The 21,382-nt window shown below is 35.1% G+C and overlaps 5 protein-coding genes across 7 annotated transcripts in view; 1 reads left to right on the top strand and 4 right to left on the bottom strand.

Moving 5' to 3' along the window:
* Positions 1-1,175: 1,175 nt before the first annotated feature.
* LOC104799755 (protein ABHD11) lies at positions 1,176-3,546 on the bottom strand. The gene is made up of 5 exons (XM_010522399.2): positions 3,244-3,546; positions 2,908-3,146; positions 2,568-2,680; positions 1,814-1,954; positions 1,176-1,717 (listed from the first exon to the last, which is right to left on the bottom strand). Exons 1-5 carry the CDS (start codon positions 3,494-3,496, stop codon positions 1,459-1,461), a joined length of 1,005 nt encoding a protein of 334 aa, XP_010520701.1. The 5' UTR covers positions 3,497-3,546; the 3' UTR covers positions 1,176-1,458.
* A 1,607-nt stretch (positions 3,547-5,153) lies between these two features.
* On the bottom strand, positions 5,154-7,370 carry LOC104799754. 3 transcript variants are annotated; one of them, XM_010522396.1, is made up of 3 exons: positions 6,967-7,365; positions 6,383-6,436; positions 5,154-5,628 (listed from the first exon to the last, which is right to left on the bottom strand). In XM_010522396.1, the coding sequence occupies exons 1-3, from the start codon at positions 7,246-7,248 to the stop codon at positions 5,383-5,385; spliced, it is 582 nt and encodes a 193-aa protein (XP_010520698.1). In that variant the 5' UTR covers positions 7,249-7,365; the 3' UTR covers positions 5,154-5,382. The 3 variants fall into 3 exon arrangements, with proteins under 3 accessions (XP_010520698.1, XP_010520699.1, XP_010520700.1); XM_010522397.2 differs by having other exon boundaries at positions 5,154-5,625; positions 6,967-7,361; XM_010522398.2 differs by lacking the exon at positions 5,154-5,628 and adding an exon at positions 5,630-5,996 and having other exon boundaries at positions 6,967-7,370.
* A 983-nt stretch (positions 7,371-8,353) lies between these two features.
* Positions 8,354-10,871, bottom strand: LOC104799753 (peptidyl-prolyl cis-trans isomerase CYP18-2). The gene is made up of 6 exons (XM_010522395.1): positions 10,721-10,871; positions 10,310-10,405; positions 10,170-10,231; positions 9,505-9,638; positions 8,758-8,842; positions 8,354-8,635 (listed from the first exon to the last, which is right to left on the bottom strand). Exons 1-6 carry the CDS (start codon positions 10,790-10,792, stop codon positions 8,590-8,592), a joined length of 495 nt encoding a protein of 164 aa, XP_010520697.1. The 5' UTR covers positions 10,793-10,871; the 3' UTR covers positions 8,354-8,589.
* Positions 10,872-13,080: 2,209 nt separating this feature from the next.
* On the bottom strand, positions 13,081-16,620 carry LOC104799752 (cytokinin riboside 5'-monophosphate phosphoribohydrolase LOG2). Its single transcript, XM_010522394.1, has 7 exons — positions 16,466-16,620; positions 15,689-15,786; positions 15,122-15,152; positions 14,930-15,029; positions 14,744-14,814; positions 13,837-13,980; positions 13,081-13,332 (listed from the first exon to the last, which is right to left on the bottom strand). Exons 1-7 carry the CDS (start codon positions 16,571-16,573, stop codon positions 13,252-13,254), a joined length of 633 nt encoding a protein of 210 aa, XP_010520696.1. The 5' UTR covers positions 16,574-16,620; the 3' UTR covers positions 13,081-13,251.
* Positions 16,621-20,099: 3,479 nt separating this feature from the next.
* Positions 20,100-21,382, top strand: part of LOC104799751 (casparian strip membrane protein 1-like) — a 1,885-nt gene continuing 602 nt past the window's right edge. Inside the window, exons 1-3 of the mRNA XM_010522393.1 lie at positions 20,100-20,444; positions 20,966-21,089; positions 21,356-21,380. Of these exons, the coding sequence (XP_010520695.1) occupies positions 20,167-20,444; positions 20,966-21,089; positions 21,356-21,380 (427 nt within the window). The 5' untranslated portion in view covers positions 20,100-20,166. The remainder of the gene's footprint in view (positions 20,445-20,965; positions 21,090-21,355; positions 21,381-21,382) is intronic.

Genomic DNA, 21,382 nt, shown 5'->3' with positions numbered 1-21,382 from the left:
AAATTTCTATTTTGAGCCACATATCAAGACAAAAGCCAGAAGTTCTTTTCGGTATGGGGATGAAGATGAACTGATGTTTGAATTTAACTAAGTTGACATCGCGACTAACAAATAGGTACTTTTAAATTTACTGAATTTTCCAATATATATGTATATATATATATATGTATATATATATATACAAATTAAACTATTTACGGTACTAAAAAATATACAAATATAGGGAGATTGAGTAAAAAATCGAAAGAACAATGGTTATCTGCCGAATAATTTCGTCATGCGCACACATACGTGTTGTTGAATTTTACTGCCCCTATATATCTAATTAAAAAATATTAAATTTTCTAAGAAATTTTGTAAAATTACATTGAAAAATGTTAAATTGTCCCCATAAAAGTAAAATTTGTCTTTAAAATTAAACGCATAAAATTTTGCCACCGTTTATAATATTTTCTAGATCCACCTCTGGATCACATTATTCTATATTGATCACACTATTTTACCATGTTCATCTCTTACATATCAAACTAATCATTTGATAAAATTATTATAATTTTAATGTTATAACCAATGCGACTATCATATGACCAAATTATAATTTTGGTCACAAGGTCAAAATTGGAAAAGGGTATGGATAGAAATTAAAATAGTATATGGATGATATTTTTGATATAATGCCAATTTTATATGTAATAAAACTAATTTTCTCCTTTCACTAACTCTCTCAACTTATTAAACGCTTACGAGTGAGAAGTGACGGTCTCACTGTCAAACACATGGATTCTTTTTTGGTAATGGATAACCTAAGATGAGGTTAACAAATGGAATCTTATAGATCGCTATATTTTATGGTTGATTAATCGTTTATATTAATTATATATAAAAGAACTATATTGCATGGAAAATTCAAGTGAAAAAACTCTTAATTTGTTTTATAATCTAATTAAAACATTCTGTTTTTTAGGTATTTTTACAAAGATACAAATTTATTCGTGTTTGTGTTTATTTAGATTTTAATAGAATATTTTTAAAAATGAAGGGTTTTTAAAAATATTTGTTTTCCAAAACGTATAAACTCTTAAATAAAAATAAAAACAGAAAAAAAAGAGAGAATAAAAAAAGAACTTTAATAATATTGAACAAATCCAAAAAAAAATGAAGTATATTGTGATAACTTAATAGCAATGCTTAATAACATGCATATTGTTTAAACTTATATACACTCCATGTTAGTGTGGAATTCCCAACAATTTGAGTAATTACAACTCGCAAGTAGTGTGGCATTGCCACTTCAAAGGAACACTATAATAGTGGATATTATCTTTTTGCATAGAGTCGAATACCACGTTATTCCCACGACACTCAATAATTTGTCTCTTGTAGAAATACCAATGGTCTTGAGAAGAAGAATTGATGAGAGAGAGAGAGAGAGAGAGAGAGAGAGAGCTTTACCTTCTTCTATTTCTTCTGAAGGGACAAGAAGTTTGGCGTAATGATCTCAAGAAGTCCCTTTGGATTGTCTACGTGGACCCAATGTCCTGAATTCTCCAGAAGATGAGTTGACGCCTTCCCTGTTGACGAATCCTGTCCACTCTTACCGATCCTTTCGAGCCTCTCGCTCGTTTCGGGGTCCCATCTGTCACTCTTCTCTGCCATTACGACATTTATCTCTGTATCTTTTGGTGGGTTCTCCAACAAAGACCAGTAGGACGTCGCCCTGCCATGGCGAGCGAGAAGTTTCGGATAAGTAATCCGGGAAAAGGGTTTGAAGGGGGATTGAGATATTATCATCAGTTCCTGGAAATGTAAAAACCTGTAAGAACTGAACATTTGGATAGCTCCTTCGAGGTTAAACGCCCATGTAAGTGTGTCTCCAGATCTCTTGAGATTGCTTCCGATCCATTCGGACAATGATCTCGAAAACCCCAGCTCCAGCATGTGTTCAACCAGCCATCTAAAATCAGGAACAACAGTAACACCAAAATGGGGCGCTCGGTGAGAGGGAATTATATAACAAAATGAAATATACATAGCCAAGACACGATCATATATCAAGAATCCCTATTTCCACTTATCTATATTCACACAAGGCATAAACAGAAATGTCATTGCCCCCTTGACAGAAACTGTGTTCCATTGACGCTGTATACAGTCTCACATTTTCACTCATTAACACCTGAATCTTCCACATCTAAGTCGATTATAATAGACTCCCACACGAACCCTATTTAGTGTAGATGTCGATCTAGAGTAGAATGTAAGGAATTGCTATCGTAGATTCTTAAATGAGTACTATTCCAGATCTACTCAGATGAGTTCCTGCCTCCTAAACAAGATACCTAAACATATAAAACTATTAAGTACTTAGCCTATAACACAGACTACAGAGTACAGACATCTTCTAAATTAAAATGCAGAGGGATACATAGCAGAAGAAAGTTTTGGAGTGATCACATACTCATATTCATATGTATTTGTCTTATCACTTTATCAGACTTAACAAAGCAAATTCTACCAGACAAGAGGAGAGACCAAAGCCATCAAACAATGAAAGTGAGAAACTTTACTTGCGTGATGGAATCGGCGAAGGTAAACTCTGCAATGTCTGCAGAACTTTCTCTACCTCACCATCACTGTTCTCTGATTTCACTTCTCCAGGAACAGAGTCAAGCACCCAAAGCTGCTCTGCATCAAACAGAGAAACCAAACCCACACCGCTATGGTCAGCTCATCGAAGAACAGCACCATAGTCCTTATGTTCACCATAGTCCAAGCACAGAAAATTCTCATACAAGCATTAGACTAATCAAACTTGTATACAGCAAGTTTACCAAAAAAAAAAAAACTTGTATACAGCAACCCTAAACCAGGAACCAAGGTTTTGACATAGATTTGGATTTTTCCTACCTGCTTAGGAGGTGAAGCGGATTCACCGTAATCTCCATTGATACAGCTCTCCAAGAACTGCAAAGCAACCTTGCCTCCCAAGGAATGACCAACGACAACATCAGGCCAATCCCACCCACTTCCCTTAACCAAATCAGCCACATCCTTTGCGGAACTCACAAGATCATGCGGCGGATCAAGCCCTTCAACCTCAGTCGATCTTCCATGGTTCCTCAAATCCACCAACACCATCCTCCATTCTATGAAGAAAAACAGAAAACAAACGGTGTTCCGGAGCCGAGAGAAAGAGAGAGAGAGAGAGAGAGAGAGAGAGAGAGAGAGAGAGAGGAGGCGTACCGGAGCCGGAGAAGGCGGAGAGAGAAGAAGCGAGGGAGAGAGAGAAGGATCGCCAGTTGCGGCCGGAGCCCAGGAGGCCATGGATGACGATGGCCGTAGAATCGTACGGCCGATTGTCCGAGTTCCGTATCTCTTCGTAGGCTAGGGTTTTCAGAGATCTCGTGCTCGCGAAGAAGGAAGAGAGTCGGCTCAGTGAGTCAACATTCCGAGTCAAAAGGCGATATTCCAATCGGTTCTTGAGAACTCTTGCCATCGATTTTTTTCCTAACAGAAGACCTCGCTCTGTCCCTCACCAAAACAAATCTGCGATCAACGACACACTCTGCTAATAGAACAATACGTCGCCGTTTTGGATTTTGCGAACAATCGAAAAAAAAACAAATGCAACATTTTACAAATGATAGATAAATAAAATAAGTAAGAGAAATGAATTTGTTAGGTACAGTCAAAATTAACCATTCTGAAATAAATAATACATGAGAACCGAATTTGATATAAAATTTGAATTTGTCAGTTTTTTTAAAATAAATAAATAAATGAAATGACCACAAAACCGAAAACGTATTCAGAGAATGAACATTTTTGTCCTAAAAAAGCGAACGAAGATCATTTCAAAATTTTAAAGATAAAATATTTGTTGATTGGATTGGGATTCAGATTTATTGTATTTCAATTTCTTTGACCCTAGTCTATACCAACATTACTAGCAGATCCTCTTGGGTTCTCAGGAACTTTCTTAAGAAGCAGATCGGAGATAGCAAATCAAGCAGTTTCTGGTTTGATGATTGGACTGGGGTTGGTCCACTGATCACTCTCACCGGAGAAATTGGGCCGCGACTACTACGAGTTCCTCGAGATGCGTCGGTTGCGCAGGCTACATCAGGGGGGAGATGGACTTTTCCGGGAGCTCGATCCGAGGCCACCCAAGAGATTCAAATCAAGATAGCGGCAATTGAACCACCTAATGACGGAGAAGGACCAGACTTAACACTATGGAAGCAAGCAAATGGTGAGTTTCGAGCATGGTTCTCCTCGGCACAAACGTGGCAACAAAACAAAATTCAGAGAGCACAGGTTGACTGGTTTAATGATGTCTAGCTCACCCTGTCGACTCCTAGGTTGTCTCTACTGCTCTGGCAAGTGAAGCTACAACGTCAACCCACGACGGATCGACTAAACCGGTGGGGAGTTCAGGTTGACAGTGTATATGAATTATGCGGATTGCAGGATGAGAGTCACTCTCATTTGTTCTTCGAGTGTCCTTATAGTTGTGCGATCTGGAGCCATTTCGCAGGTTTCTGTGGTGACCGCCCTCCATCGGATATAGGCCAAGTACGAAGTTGGAGCGGAAGGCAAAACCGAGGATCGGAGCGAAACAGAGGTCTCATCTCCAAGATTCTCTCACATGTGACAGTGGACCTGATATGAAAAGAGAGGAATGATCGTATATTCAGGGAAAAAGTGACAATGATTCGAGACGCACGAACCAAGCTAGATCGGCGGATGCGAACTCTTTTACTGTCAGTTCGGCTGGGAACTAATGCCCATCAAGTTCGGTTACTCGAGTACTAGTACTTCTTGACGAAAGGCCTTAGATAGAAAATGAATTAGAATCACCTAAGATGGATTATTTTGCCCACTTGCACATGGGAATCCAAATTTTTGTACATGTTTGTATCTGTTTTACAAACTGATGTATTCTGTTGGAGTTTAATACAATCACATTTAACAAAAAAAAACCATTACTAGATTTATTAAAATTACAAAAATACCACTACTTGTATATGATTTTAGAGTTTCATAATTCTAACTTCTCACCGGAAATTTTCTATGAATTTAAAAACTCGATGTAACATATATTCCTATTTGCGTCACAGACATATTCATGGATATACCTAACTATTATGCACTGTATTTTGAAAATACATTATATTCACCACGATAAAAAAAAAATATACAAGAACGAAACGTTGTTGTGTAATTGTAACATCTCGAGTCTTAACCTTTCACATCGCGTTATATCCCATTCAAACATTTGGAATGACCCTTTGAACCCCAACATTCAAACATCTAAGATCCAGACACTTGGAGACGAATTCCAAATCCTGAGAGTTGATCCGCACCCACGATATCGTCTACTTATTTGATCCGAGCGATCTCGATCGATTTTTTGAGGGCCGATAAAAGGCTTCTCATGATCCTTTCTTCGCCTGGAGGTGCCTTGTCCTTTTGCCGTCCATTTCGGGTGGCTCGGAACATCGGACCAGAGCCCGGACCGGTCGACTGGTAAACCGTACAATCGATGTAAACGGGGACATCGGTTGTGCCTTGGTCTAAAATCGTGATGAAACCTAACCTTGCTCCTCCTGTTATTTTATCCACCTGCTATTAAAAGGACTGTTTACCAGACAATCCAAGGATCTGTATACAAAATCTAATGATTGTATTACAAAACAGAAAGGGATTCCCATTCCCATGTGCAAAAGGGTAAAGACGAATTAGCCAACCAAATCAAAAGCTAAGGTTGTGTAACTTTCGCCAGTAATTGGTTCTTGTCATTCACTCCCTACTTTATGGAGGGGAGGATGGGTCGCCTAGGGGTTTCATGGATTTGCTTGTGAAGATGCGGTTGTTCCGCTCCAGTCAAAGCTCATATACTGCGATGGTTGGTTTCCCCTGTTTGCCCGGCGAATTAATCCAACCAAGGCATTGTAGAAGATACGACGGAGGGGCATTCGGCAACAAAGAAGGGGCTGTGCATCCATGGTATCAGATGCTCAACCTCGGACTAATGTTTCGAACAAACATGAACTTATGCGGTTGTTTGTAGAAAACTACCATGTTTTGCAACTTTTTGATGAGTTGCAGATGTTTGAATATGTTGGGACAGCAAGAGTGGTGAATCGTTTTATGAGAGATTTGTCAGTGTGTTTTTGTGTATGTTTCTGCGCAAACCATTCACCAAAAAGTTTGTTTTCTTTTTTCAAAAGCAAATTTCTTGTTTTGAGAGCAAACCAATATCATTGCGTCGTCTTTGTATCTCAAAATTGAACTTACCCGTTTGGTAACATAACATGAATAAATATTGAAAACCCAAATCTTGCTATATTCTCGGGGGGAAAAGCAAATTTTGTTTTACCTTGAGAGGAACGGGAAGAGGCAGATTGGCTCCTTGGCATAGGCTATTCGCCCACTGGTGGAAATTTACCAAAAAAACAAAAACAAAAAACATTTAAAATATAGAGAGCTTTAAAAAAAATTAAAAATTAATGGGTTTAAACTTCTGAGCTTTTGTAGTCACCAGAGTAGTAGGATATCAAATGGACCAACTCAGCTTGGTTTGGATTCAATTCGTTAGACTCGTTTTTAAACGATCCAAAACAACTTGAACTCGATAAATGGATCGGTTGACGAATGAAAATAATACAATCTTTTATTTAATGTAAAATTTAAATATTAAAATATTAAATTTAAATGTTTAAAAGAAGATATACATTTACAACCAGTCAAAAATAAATCAAATATTAATTTTATACAAAAAAATATAAATAAAAATATGAAAAAAATGTAAAACATTTGGCGAAATGGTCCGTTTGACTCATCTCGTCTGGAAACGATTCGGTAACGAGTCATCACGCAAAGTGAGCTCATTTGGACACTCTGGTTAGGCCCCAACCAACTGAGCATTACGCTGATTCCGTACTAATTGAGTTAATTAATTACCTGGAAAAGAAGAGTCTCGAATCTTGCGAGATCAGTGTCCAAAGGAAGCTTCATAGTCCCAAGAGAGACGCCCTCCTCCTCCGGCGTTCCCACTCCGCCGTTTGCAGCCAACGGCGGCGGAGTGGTTTCACGGCGACCCCAGTTCTCGGCGAGACCGACCCACGGCTTTGTCCGGTGGACGGAGAAGAAGCATGGCCTTTTCGGCGACCGATTGGATCTCGCCGGAGATACGATGGATCCGGCGGCCGCTGAGAAGAGCTTCGCCGTCACCGCGAAAGCCATTTTCAGCACGGAGAGAGAGAGAGAGAGATGTGTCGGAGATAGGAGATGAGGATATTTTCGTCGAGTGTTTTGGCTTAGACGTCGAAAAGTGACCTCACAATTCTCTATGCAAACAAAAGCTGCTTTTTTTTCGTTTTTTTAATGAGAGAACAGTAAATGAATAAAAAGTTTTTTAAATAGGGGAAAATATACAATTGTCTGTTAATGTATGAAACATGGATTATTTCATAATTCGTTTAGAAAATACAACTTTTTTAAAAAAAAATTGACATTTCCTACATACTAATAAGTATACCATGCAAGTTGAATACGTTTTTGCTAATTTCTAGAAATTCCAATTTTGTTTTTCAATTATTTTAAACTTTTTATTCTATTGATAAAAGGCGATTGATTAATACATTTGTTCTCCAACTAATAAAAAATATGTGAACTTTTATGCAATTGACATCTCTCTCTAATCTTGCTCGCAAGTGTGATGCTTATATGGTAAACACTCATACATACATTATATATATATATATATATATATATATATATATATATATTGCCTTGGTTCTTAAGCTTTTGTTCAATATTAATTTACATAATCTCTCTAACAAATCTTAATTTCACCATTTTTTTTCTATATAATCTACAAGATGTTTGAATTTATCCGATTTTGAATTTATCATCCGTAAATATTGGAGTAATGGAGATATATGCGGCACTGTATCACAAAAATCTAAAGCTGGACGAGACAATTAGCCATTCATTGATTCGGATCAAATCGATATTCGTTTATTAATCAAACTGAACACCCTACTAACTATTATCATGCGGTAATTTAGCTGCTTTTAACAATTTCAACAGCAAAACCTGAATGCGGTGGTTGGTCTCCACTCTGACAATCGCAGGCCATATATCCGAAAACCCAGTGAACGTTGCCCATCCATTCGCAAGTCATTATTGTAGATGTCAAAGGATATAAAATCATAATATCATCCATCTCGAGTTTTATCTAAGATATTTGAATTTTATGTGTGGACATGTTTACAAATATGAATCTAGAATTCTATATAAACATATGAGAGATTGAACAAAACTCTTTCTCATCCGGGTCTCAATATAGATCCGAAACTCGGTCCATCCGAAAAATATCGGATTTCGAGCCCAAATTTTTTGGTCAATAAAATAAAGCATTCGGACCGGGTTCATTGGGTTTTGTATTGGCCCAAAACACGATATTTTTTTTAAAAAACTTCATAAAAAACTCAAAATATAAGCAAGCCATCTAAAAAAACATTTATCAGCATTGAGTCCAATTGAACACAGAGTACTACTCAACTAGCTTCCCTTTTTCTGCTAATCCACCACTTTGGTCCTCAGAATCTTCACTTCATGGATAGGTCTGAAATTTGAAAACAAGGGAAAACATGTGAAGAAAATGGATTTTTTTTTCCTTTCTATTTTCATCATTACTTCTCTAAATCTTCATCCAAGAGATTATTCTGAATGAGAGTGGCTTTTTACCTGTCGGTATTATCCGTTTGGACGCTACCGAGCCTCTTTATCACTTCCATTCCTCGGCATACCCTTCCAAATATCGTGTGCTTTCCTGAAAGATTGAAAGCACAGAAAGTGACTAACTTTGTGTGACAAGGACGAAAGGACAAAGCTTTAACAAAATCTGGAAACAAGATTTGAAGAACAGAGGAAAAGGGGTTATATTCAAATCCGTACAAATGCGCATTTGTATATACAAAGGAGAGTGCAGAAATTTGAATTTGAAATAAAAACAAGCGAATCTCTCTGAACGAAAATAACAACCAATTGAATCGAAAACAGAAACAAGCCAAGGAGCCAAATTGAAGAACCAACACAAACTGTATAAAACTGAGATATAATCTCTTATCAAATCTCATGCTTGACTTGAACCATGAGTCTATATGCCTAACAGTGTGTTTTCTTAGCAATATGAGCTTGAGGGCCAACTTAAATTTGCCCATGGAAATAAATTATCGACTTCTTGGGTAAAATCGGAATCATAATATAAACGTGGAAAAAATGACAAATGCAATACTGATAAGTCACGGGTTAGGTATGAAAAACCACAATATCCAGAACAAATTCGACTTTGAGTTGGTTATAGAAGAATGAGGTCAACCCTAAGTCTTGTCTTTAAGAAAAAAATGGTTTGCATCAAAGATGTCATTTTTAGTTTTAGAAGTTTCCAGAAAGAATTTCGGGATGGGAAAGCTTAGAAATGAGTGTGTTTACCATCAAGGGAAGGTGCTGGCGCTAGAGTAATGAAGAACTGACTCCCGTTTGTATTAGGACCAGCATTTGCCATAGATATGATACCAGCTCCTGTGTGCTTCAATTCCGGTCTTATCTCATCCTCAAACTTCGAGCTTAGGATAAGGAAAAAAACAAAACAACCATAAGAAAGCAGTAAAAATAAAATGATAAAAGGCACGAGTAATTGCCTATTTCTTTGGATTCAAAATATAAAGGTTTTCAGTTTCGGGCCTTAGGAACAAATCAATGATACAGACAGGTAGGGAATCAATAATGGGTTTCTTAGGAAAGACTTAAAAACATTTTCTTACTCAATTCAATGATACGGCAACTTAAGCTTGGCATTTTGACTTGGTCAATATTAATAAACATTTTCTTGCTCAAATCTCACGCCAATAGGCAATCAAATTCAGAAATTTCCAAATTTCTCATTTCAAGAAACTCGGGATGATTTTGAGTCAATATCAAACAGATAGTTGAACAGCAAAATCTATTTGCAGCTGAATTCTACTTCTTAAGAACCTAATCGAGCTGCATAACTATCACGATCTCGGAGATTATCTCACACTTGGTTGATATCAACCAACAACGCGGAAATCTACCAAACAAATGTAACACAGAATATGAAAATTTAGATAATGTACCCGTAAATCGATACGCCGCCTCTTCCAGTTCCTGTTGGATCTCCACCTTGGACGATAAAATCCTAATACGAGTGACATCTTTGTTGAATCCACGGAAAATTGAATCAAACCTAAAATTAGATAAGAAATACGAGACTGACCTTGATGATTCTGTGGAACACAACATTATCGTAGTAACCTCTACGTGCGAGCTCGATGAAATTCCGACAAGTTCTCGGCGCATGTTTGAAATACATCTGCGAAATCACGCCAGTAAGTCAGGCAGAGGCATATTACTGGAGATATTATAACTTGAAAAAGGGAAAAAAGAAAAGTTTAGCCGAAAGAACATTGGAACATTTTCCCATCTAAAACCCTAAATCTTCACTAGGAGTCTATGCAGCGAATGAACAGAAACCTAAGCTAGTGCGAGGTATATGCAAATGCCAGAAGCGCATTCCTTCGCTTTCTCAGCAGCCAAACAGTAATAAGCCTAAAGCGACAGAGAGAGAGGGAGAGAGAGAGAGAGAGAGAGAGAGAGAGAGAGAGAGAGAGAGAGAGAGAGAGAGAACCTCGACGGTGAAGGGACCCATGGAGGTTTCAAGAGTGACCTCGGGTGGACTTCCGTCGGGTCTTGCCGACATCTTCAGAGAGAGAGAACGATGGCGACGGAAAGAGAGAGAGAGAGAGAGAGAGGGCAGCGTCTCCGTCCGAGAAGATGAAACGCTGCTTTATTCGGGTCGGATCAGGTTCTTTTGATGAGAACAGGGGCGTGAAATGGGTTGGCTCCGACCCGGTCCGGCCCATCTCTGTCTCGATCAAATTTTTCAGATTTTTTGTGTTCAGTCTAATTCGATTCATATTCTGGCTGACCAAAAATTATATGGCTTAATCAGTCTAATTTAAAATTATCAGTCGATTTAAAAACTAAATATCTAACTAAAACACAATTTAAATATTAAAAAGCCAAAATTTAAACAAAACAAATTAAATACATGTTAAAACATAATTTAAATATTACAAAAAAATTAATACGTATAATTCCCAAAAATGTACAGACTCAGTCCTTTAAACAAGGCCTACATTTGAATAAACTACTAGAAGAAAATCCCATGCGCAAGTGGTATAAGTAATTCCGCAATACTTCACTTCCCAGTTATGCTATCGCCTTCTAATGCATTCAGTCAAAAAATACCAATGTTCCAGCAGCATGTTAGGTGTTGATGCCCCCTGTCTTTAACCGAGAGAAGAATAGTCCTCATCGTACTGTCCACCCTCTTGCGTACTGCTACTGATGGTTTCGATTCACTTCGGAAGATACGGTTATTTCGTTCAGTCCAGATCTCATATATTGCAATCTGTAAGACGAGCTTGGAGATGACTCCCCTGCTCTTCTCAGCATCATTGTGCTGTGTACCCAACCATTGAACACAATCTTGCAGAGTACTCGGTGGATAATCCCTGCAACAAACAGCATAATAAAGCCATATTTCTTTACTATACTGACATTCAAAAAAGAGATGTTGATGGGTCGTCTCGCCAAGTTGGCTCGTCACTAATTCGGTTCATGACGAACTCGCTTGTTCGGTCTATTTTTTTAGTTGAAATGTTTTTACCTTGACTCGAAAAAATATGAGTGATTCGCGAGATGAAACCATTTTGACATTTACTTTTGAACCCACATAATTCAACTGTACCCATAAAAAAAAAAACCTGGTTCTTCTAAACCAGACAAAATCTGGTTCAATAAAATGGCAACGAATACTCGGTTTACTAAATCGATCATTGTTTTGTACGTGTGTGTGTGTTTTGTCGCATTAGTTACTTTTTCTGATACAATAATGTGTTACACATCGAACAAATGAAAATGCGTAAATTGTGCATGTGCATGTGTTTTTTGTTAAAAGGTCATTTTATGATTTATGAATCAAAATTGAATTTCGGATTTATTACAGTTTCGTATGAATCTAGAGGGACACACAAATAAATGATTGATAAATAATATGTGTTAATCAGAATGATGAGCAAAATTGAATTTTTCTCAAAGCCCGAAATCTGTCCCGCGAAATCTGTCCGGTCTCGGTCGGGACAGATTTCGGCTGAGTCCGGCCAGATCTCGGTCAACCTAGACCATACATATTTTTGCTAGTCTAGAACGGGCAGATTCAATCGATACTGGACAGATTTCGGTCAGTTAAGACCAGACAGATTTTGAACAGTGGAGATCAGGCAGATTTGGATCGAGAACCAACCTAGTTGAGGTTTGAGACTAGCCTGATATGGGCCTGAATCTGTGCCAACTTTGGACTTCAAAATCATATTTGCTCAGAGTCCAATATCAGACCAATTTCAGTCGTGATCGGATCGATTTAGGGTTACGAAAAATAACCTTTTCCTAATAAAATTAGAGTTTTGGGTGAGTCTACAAGTGTCAGAACGTCTGAACTCCGTCTCCTTACAGCTTTAGATCAGATGTTGAAGCTTTGAAAACAATCTCAAACACCTTTGAAACTCTGCCACACAAGAGACAATGAGTTCTCTAGAGTCCTAACAAACAAGATCCAATCGTTGGATTTCTTCATAACATGTGGATAAATGAAGAGGGTGTTGACATTTTTCTACACTTTGCGGTGATCAAAGTACTAGTATCGAACTAGAGTTTAATGGTTGTATTCATCCGACTTATCAAATACTTCACCACTAGTGTTTGTGGCGTTCTCTACATGATTTGAAAGTTGTTAACTTTTTCAAAGCTGTAATACATAGGCGATATTAGTTGGTCCCAACAATCACAACATGAAACTAATCGTCGCTTATTACACCATGAACCCCGGATGAAGGAGTAGATGATGAAAGTACAACGGCCGCCCGGAGAATGGCGCGGAGGGTCATTGGGAAAAGGAATTCCGCATAGGCATCCCAAACGTCTAAAAGCCAAAGCCTTATTTATGAGAGAACTCTATCCAACTTGTTCATTATTATCTCTCTCTCTCATACAAACAAAAAACTGAGGGAAAAAAATATAAAAGAAATATAAAACGTCCAATTATAAAAATCATAAATAAAATAACGGGAAAATAGATTAAATTGTCTAATAATACTGCTAGTCTTGTGATCCGGGGGAACTGTCCAAATCATGCCACACCAATTTGGACACAAACTCATCATGCTTCGGAACATATTCCTGCCGCCAAATGAAAAGGATACCGTTACGGAATTCATATGAATAATCTATGCATCAAATTAGCGTCCGGGTGCAAACTACATAGGCTATTTAATCCGAAATTTATTTGGTTTTAATTCGGCATTACATCCCTAGTTTTTTTTAATAGCATGACACTGGAAAGGAAAAATAAGGGTTTTCATATAAATCAATTTAGTTGCTAACGGATTTCACACTTACTGGTGTATTTAGACATTTTCTTGTAAAATCATTAAAAAAAAATGTTTTTTGAGACTCTATACAATATTTTATTATCGTATTTAAATTCATTAGTCCTATTTTTGGTTAATATCTTGTGGTTATTTCGAAATAAAATAACAAAACCGTGATTTTTTGTTTAACTATTTTTTCCAAAACTTTTAATCGGTTTTCGACTCAATTAATCATAACTTTTTTTTAGTCCCGCCCCAATTAAAGATACATATATATATATATAGATATATGTGTGTGTGTGTGTAATAATACCTCAAGAAGTTTGACCAATTCTTTAGCCGTTGGGGCAGAGACAATAATTCGACGAGAGATTGAGGAGACAAAGCCTTCATCTGCTGCTTTATCAATGAGTGATAGCAACGGATCGTAGAATCCATCCACGTTCAAAAGCCCCACCTGAAAATTTTGTTTTTTAAAGATTATATAATATACTCCTAAACTATATATGTATATAGATATAACACACACGAGTTGATCGACGAATACAAGTGTCAAGCTTATGTTATAAGGTTAAATTGTATAAATTCAATAAAGTATGATTGTTAGGTAAAAAAAAAAAGAGGAACACTTTTGACCTAGCTTCGTATATTCCTTGTTCTTAGCCGAAGATTCTTTTTGCCCAATTCATCGAAGTTTCTTACTTTTCTGACGCTATATAATAGTATATAAATACATACACATCTTATGTATGTATGTATGTATGTATGTATGTATGTATGTATGTATGTATGTATGTATGTATGTATGTATGTATGTATGTATGTATGTATGTATGTATGTATGTATGTATGTATGTATGTATGTATGTATGTATGTATGTATGTATGTAAAATCACTTGTTATATCATGTATATACGTGTTATATTATTTGCCATATGAATGTGACATCAAGACCCATACGCTTTATATTATAAAATTCTCATTGCCACACTTTCTCGTCTATGTAATTAATTAATAAGGTTAACTAACTAATTAAATAACTAAATTAACCAATACATTTAGCCTAATAAGCTTAGAAAAGCATACACGCATGTCCCAAGAAAGATGACATCATCACAACAGGCAGAATTCCACTAATCATCAATATATATATATATATATATCGCTCACTTTATTCAAATCTTTATAAGAAGAAGAAAAAAGTGAAGTGGTCATTTACCGGTTTGGAATGGATCCCTAGCTGAGACCAAGTGATGACTTCCATCAATTCTTCAAAAGTACCGTACCCACCTACGTATTATAAAATAACAAGACATAGGTTGTATCATTTTATAACTCATTGAGTCCAAATATTAGCATTGCTACTAATCATTTGGGCCTCAATATTATGATCGACATTTCTAACCAGGAAGTGCGACGAAGGCATCGGCGTGGCGAGCCATTTCGGCTTTCCTTTCGTGCATGTTTGAAACGGTTTGAACTTCTCCCACCGGTTCGCCCGTTATCTAAACCGAAACCGAAACGTATTAATCTTAATCTTGCAAGAAAACCCTTTAATTGGGTTCCCTAACAATGATTAAAGGTTAAATGTAAATACCTCTCTAGACGTGAGAGACTTTGGAATTACCCTGCCAAGCATAACAATAAAAAATCATCAAAAGATATAAATATTTCAATTAAAGACACTACAATAGTCTCCTACCAGAACCTTTTTATTACCCAATAACAATTATGTACAGTCTTATATATATACATATGTATGTATATATTGTGACTACGTTGAAGAGCCGTATTGTGCAATGGTCAAAGATTCTTTTGTACGTCAGTTTTCTTCCCATGGAAGGGTCAAAAATCCTAGTAAAATATATATATATGTATATACACTATATAACACTATATATATACATACATAGGTATAACTAAAGGCATTTGCTTTTTGTCCTTTTGACCAAAATATTTCACTCCATTCATATATAATAATAACAGAAACAACGAAGAGTGTTTACTCATATCAAGGCAACACATGAATACAAGAAGGGAAAACCGAATAATTGATTGAATCACAGTTAAGAATAAGATATATACATAAATATACTGTATTATATACACACATGTGTGTATACATATATATATATAGAGAGAGAGAGAGAGAGGAGAGAGAGACCCGAGAACATGACGACCGCCATCATGAACAGCCCGAGAGACGCGACCCATAAGCCCCACGCTTCCGCCTCCATAAACTAAATCTATGTTTTTCTCCACCTTTCACATATACATAACGCCAAGATGGAAAATCCATGTTTATTCTACGCATTATCTAATACTCATTTGTATATATAGAATATATATCAGAATATGGGTTTACCTTAAACATTAGAAATGCAACTATTTAATTCATAAATATGATTCTTTTATATTAGGAAGCTGTCATGATATGTTGCAAACGTGCACATATACGCATTGCTCCTTTGGACAGATTTATGAGGAGGAATGCTCAAGCTACATCAAACAGAATATTTCATGAAATAATAATCCATGCGAATGACCAAATTAAATTCCTATTTAATCATGAAGCATGCCAATAATCTAATTTATGCATTTTTTATAAGAATTAATATGTGTGTGTATACTAATCAGTCGAACATATCGTATATGTATATATACACACATCGGCATTTATACGTTTGTCAATACATACATATATGACAACATATATTCATATATGTTTCGAAATGATATAATTCTTGAAGAACGATGGCATGATAGAAAATAAAAAAAAAAACTATCAAGATATTTAAACATTTTGCAATGAAATAACGACACTTATATTTTACTATTCCATAAACAAATTATGCGCGGATTGGTATAAAAATGCTTTTATGTTTTAAAAACATGAAAAAACGAGGGAGAAAATAAGAAAAGATGATGACAAAATATTTACGAGTGTGTTGGCGAGTTCGAGAGCAGCTTCTTGATAACTAGATTTGTTGCCTGAACTGCTTCCACAGAAGACACCGATCCTCTTGAACCTTGATCTTGTCTCTTCCATTCTCTCTCTCTCTCTCTCTCTCTTCTTATTCTTCTTCTTCTTCTTGTTTCTCCTTTCCCTCAGAATCCAAAGAAGAGAATATATATATATATATGTATGTATGTATGTATGTATGTATGTATGTATGTATGTATGTATATGCGTTAATTAGGTATATGCACACAGGGAGAACAGCCTTGCATGTCTTTGTGTGTAGATATTGTTTAGGACTTATCAGATCGCGAAGAATCCTTTTTCTAGGAAAAAAATCTCTGTTAATAAATGCTAAGAAATCTAGCTATGTTCACACACATATCATAATATCAATTTCATCAGATTTTGTTTTCTTATTTAACAAGTGGGACCACCTTATCTTTGTAGAAGGAATATCAAAATTAGAGAAAAAAAAGGAAAACAGACGAAAATTTAATATTTATCAGAACCACACTATATGTAAATTGTAATGATTCCATCTCTTTGTTCTTCAAATTCACCAACTCACACTCTATGTTTTTAATTATAAATAGAAAATAATCTGGAAATTTAATCATAAGTTAAAATCTAAACCTACTATGAAAGGGAAATCGATTTTTTCTCTGCTATTTTCCTTATCTGAATAGAAATTGGATTATTACACATAAGTTTACTTTTTTATTCTAATACTTTGATTTATCCAAAATTCGAATATTTAGTCGATTACGTATAAATGTTAAATTAAATGTTATTTATAATTAGAAAAAGGCTATAAAATATATTTTCAAAACCATGTATCAGATTTAACAATTCCAAATTAGAAATAATTTAGTGAAAATTTTAAATCGTTTATCATAACTACATAAATCGTCCATTTTTTTTTTGTGTGCAATTTTTAGTGACTCTTTGGGAATATATCAAGTTATTTTATTTTGTTTTCTAAATTTAAGAGAAAATGTATATTAAATATAATACACGGACTTAAAAAAACATGAATTATTCTTAAAACATAAATTTTCAACCGATTCGCAAAAATCATCAGTGATATTTAGGAATCATTTAAAAATGAGTTTAATATATGGATTAAGAACATTTTATTTTTTAATATATTTATATGGGATCGATTTCTTTACAAATGTATATATAAATATGTCATTATTTTTTTCCAATTTATAAAATATATAAAAATAATAATTAATGAATAAATGATGTATTGGTAAAACGGTAAGTGAACCACAGTGTTCTCTCGAGTGTCATCTTGGTTACCTTTACAAAAAAAAAAAAAAAAAAAAAAAAAAAAAATTGACTCACCATGCAGCTCACGTGCCCGACTCCTACAGCTGTTCTGCTTTGGTCCGGATGTTGCAAGCCTGTTTCGACACAAATAATTATCCTAGAAAATTCAGATTAATGTAACTAATTAAAAACATTATTTAGTTACCGTTGACAAATTCTAAGTGTATATATTTATATATATCATAACCAATTAATTTCATGAAATAAATACATGATGTTTGGTGAAGAAAGAGGCTGATGGAAGGTAGGGGAAAGAAGGCAATGGGATTGCCATGGCGATTTAGTTTAATAATACATAATATGTGCCGATAAATGGTAAATTATTATGCTTATGAAACTTTTGGGAGGAATCATCGTGGTACAAAAGATGCGGGTTTGAATTATGGACAGGACTATAAGGTGCGATATTTGAATTTTTTTTTTTTGGTGAAAGCTGAATTGTATTAATGAATAAATACACGGTCTCTATACCAAAAAATGTTTGTTGACCTTTGGGTAGGGTGTCAATTTAGGCCCGAAGTCCGGTCTGAACCCACCCAAAACATGTCAGACTTCGGGTCTAAGTTTTTCAACAAAAAAAAAATCGAGTTTTTAGTTGGGCTCAATTTGGGTTTCGGACCCAATTTGGACCGTTCCGATAGCTTGATATTTTTTTCAAAAAAAATTAATTAAAAAAAAAGAAAAAATATAATTTAAAAAAAAAATTAGCGGATCCGCTCGGTCCGGTCCGATCCGAGCCCGAAGTTTATAGGACCAGGCTTCGACTTGGTTATATAGACCCGAACAAAATCGGATCAGTTCGAGTCCGGACCAAGTGCGGGCTCGGACCAACCCGATTGACACCCTACCGTTGGTTCAGTTTACAACCAAAAAAATTGGATTCTATATTTTTGGATAAGTATATGAACCTACGTGGGGCTTTTAGAAGAGAAGATGTGCTATAATCCTCCACCAGTGGGCAGTTGGGCTGAGAGCTTCTATCCTGTTTAGACGGGATGCAGTTTCTCATCGTTCGGTCTATCTTGGCACGTAGAATCTTTGCAGTTGAAGCCGTTTGCTGGAAGAGATGGGCATCTCTTTCTTGCCATATCACGTACCAAGAAATCTGCAGTAATAGTGTAAATAATTTTGTTTGTAGGTTATATTTATTTAATTTTTTTAATCGATTTTTAAAGAGATTTTACTTTTTTTTATTTAATTTCTTTCGCTCTTACATTTGATTTATATTTTATTAACTTGATTCAAGAGATCTCTACATTGAATTTAATTAAGATATTTAAAATCATCCAATTGATTTCTAAATTGGATTCGATCGCTTTATTACTAGCTATTGTTTAGTTGTGTTTGATTTTATATAATCCCAATTAAAAAAATTACCTCTAAACATGTTTAAATGAAAATCTTGGCTTTTGAATAGTATTATACTTTTGTACACTTGTTTAATAATCTTAAAAGCTTTTGTTTTTGGATTTTTATAAAACACTTTCAAAATTGTAAGAACGGCAAACAACAAGTAAACAACGATGATTTTTAAAGAATTGATATTGTTTGGGAGAAAATGAATTGGTGTGATAGTTCTGATTTTAAAATTTGTATTTTACAGGTTACAATCCTTAGAAAATAAATTAATTTTGGATTGATTTTATTTTTAGTATAACTATTACAAATATAATAAGTGATATAGTGGCGATACTACAGATCTAGATTAGTAGTAATTAGGTCACCTTACTATTAAAATTAATTTTAATTAATTAAATTAATTTGTATAAAAACAATATTAATTTTATTTATGTATCTAAATGAAACTTTTGGTTTTTAGTTGATTTTTTCAATAAAATAGTTCACTAGTTTTTTGTCAATTTTTTATTTTTTATTTTTGAATTCTAAGACCTTCATCCATTCAACCTGTAAACGTTTATATATACTTAATGTTGCATGATATTTTCGTATTAATAATTAACACGAAGACTTATAATATCCGATCAATTATGATCATATCATTCCTAATTTTATAAATAAAAAAAACATATAATACTGGACAACGTGTATTTCCTCGTACGGAATTCACATCATTCATTGGTCATGCTTCCCACTTCACTTCACCAAATTCTATACGCCTTAGGCTTTAGGAAATCAACAACTCCTCCGTATCCAACCTTTAACAAATCAATTAACCCCATAATAAACAATTAGATCCCTAAATAATAATTAACGTTCCTAATCACTATATATATACACACACACATGTCGATACTCCTCATTGTTTCCCACAATTAACTTCAAACAAAATTCTAAACCCTAATTTCCAATTCACATTTTCTATATTTATTCAAACCCTAAAAAGAATGAAAAATATGGCTAAGGAATCCACCGCCATTGACATGGGTGAGTCGAGCTCGATGGCAAAAGAAAAAGCAGAAGCAAAGAAGAAAGTTGGCATGGCCACGGCCGCAGCCGGAGGTTCTAAGAGAGGTTTGGCCATTTTTGATTTCCTCCTCCGTTTAGTGGCTATCGCTTTCACGATTGCGGCAGCTGCTGTCATGGGGATGGCGGAGGAGACTCTTCCTTTCTTCACACAGTTCTTTCAATTCCAAGCTAGTTACGACGATATTCCGATTTTTCAGTACGTTTCATTTGTTCCTTCAAATATTAATTTATTGTGAAATTTGGAATAATTGAAAAAGGTTTAATCCACGTTTTGGGTTTACAAGAAGGAAATAAAAGTTTAAAACAATTGATTGAGCCAAAAGAGCGATTTGAATAACTTGGATTGTGATTAGAGGGAAACGAAAAACGCTTTACATAATTTCTCTAACCTTTTAGTTGTAAAGTAAATTACAATCTTAAATGGAAATGCGACCGTCAAATAGAATCGACTATACAAGAAAATGATCGTTATTAAAATAATACATATTTTTAATAATTTTTTTTTTCTTTTTTCTAACCACAAACATATGAAAGAAATAAGAGAATTACTTCAAAATGTGAAATGGTATAACAATACGTTTAGAAAAAAAATGGTATAACAATATGTCAATGCGGAAAAAGGTGATCGAATATATTTGATATTTCGTAATGATAAAAAAAATGAATTATATTTCGGTATTAGAATTTATTTATTTTTTGTTGGTGATATTTGTGAAGGTTCTTCTTGATAGCAATGGCCATGGTCGCCGGCTATCTCGTCCTCTCGCTTCCATTCTCCATCGTAGCCATTGTTCGTCCCCACGCTGTGGCTCCGAGGCTTCTCCTCCTTATCTTCGACACGGTGAGTATCCATTTGAACCAACCATTCATATTCTTAAATAATTTATTTACGGTTAAAAACAAATAAATTTAACTAACATGAATTAATAAAAGCTCGGGTTAAATGGACCTGAAAAAAAACATTCTTCTGTTTCAATGATAAATTTTGCCATCCAACCAGAAATTCTATACACATGCGTTTATATATAAGATAATATGTGTATATTAAAACCTTGATTACTATACTATCGTTATAATTCCTATTATCTTATTTTACAATTATGGAAGGTGGTTATGACACTGAACGCGGCGGGC

This window comes from Tarenaya hassleriana, unplaced genomic scaffold, assembly GCF_000463585.1.
Source record: "Tarenaya hassleriana unplaced genomic scaffold, ASM46358v1 Cleome60, whole genome shotgun sequence".
NCBI classification, from domain to species: Eukaryota; Viridiplantae; Streptophyta; class Magnoliopsida; order Brassicales; family Cleomaceae; genus Tarenaya; species Tarenaya hassleriana.
Note: the sequence above shows the minus strand (reverse complement) of the source record. Positions and strands in the feature narration are given on the sequence as shown.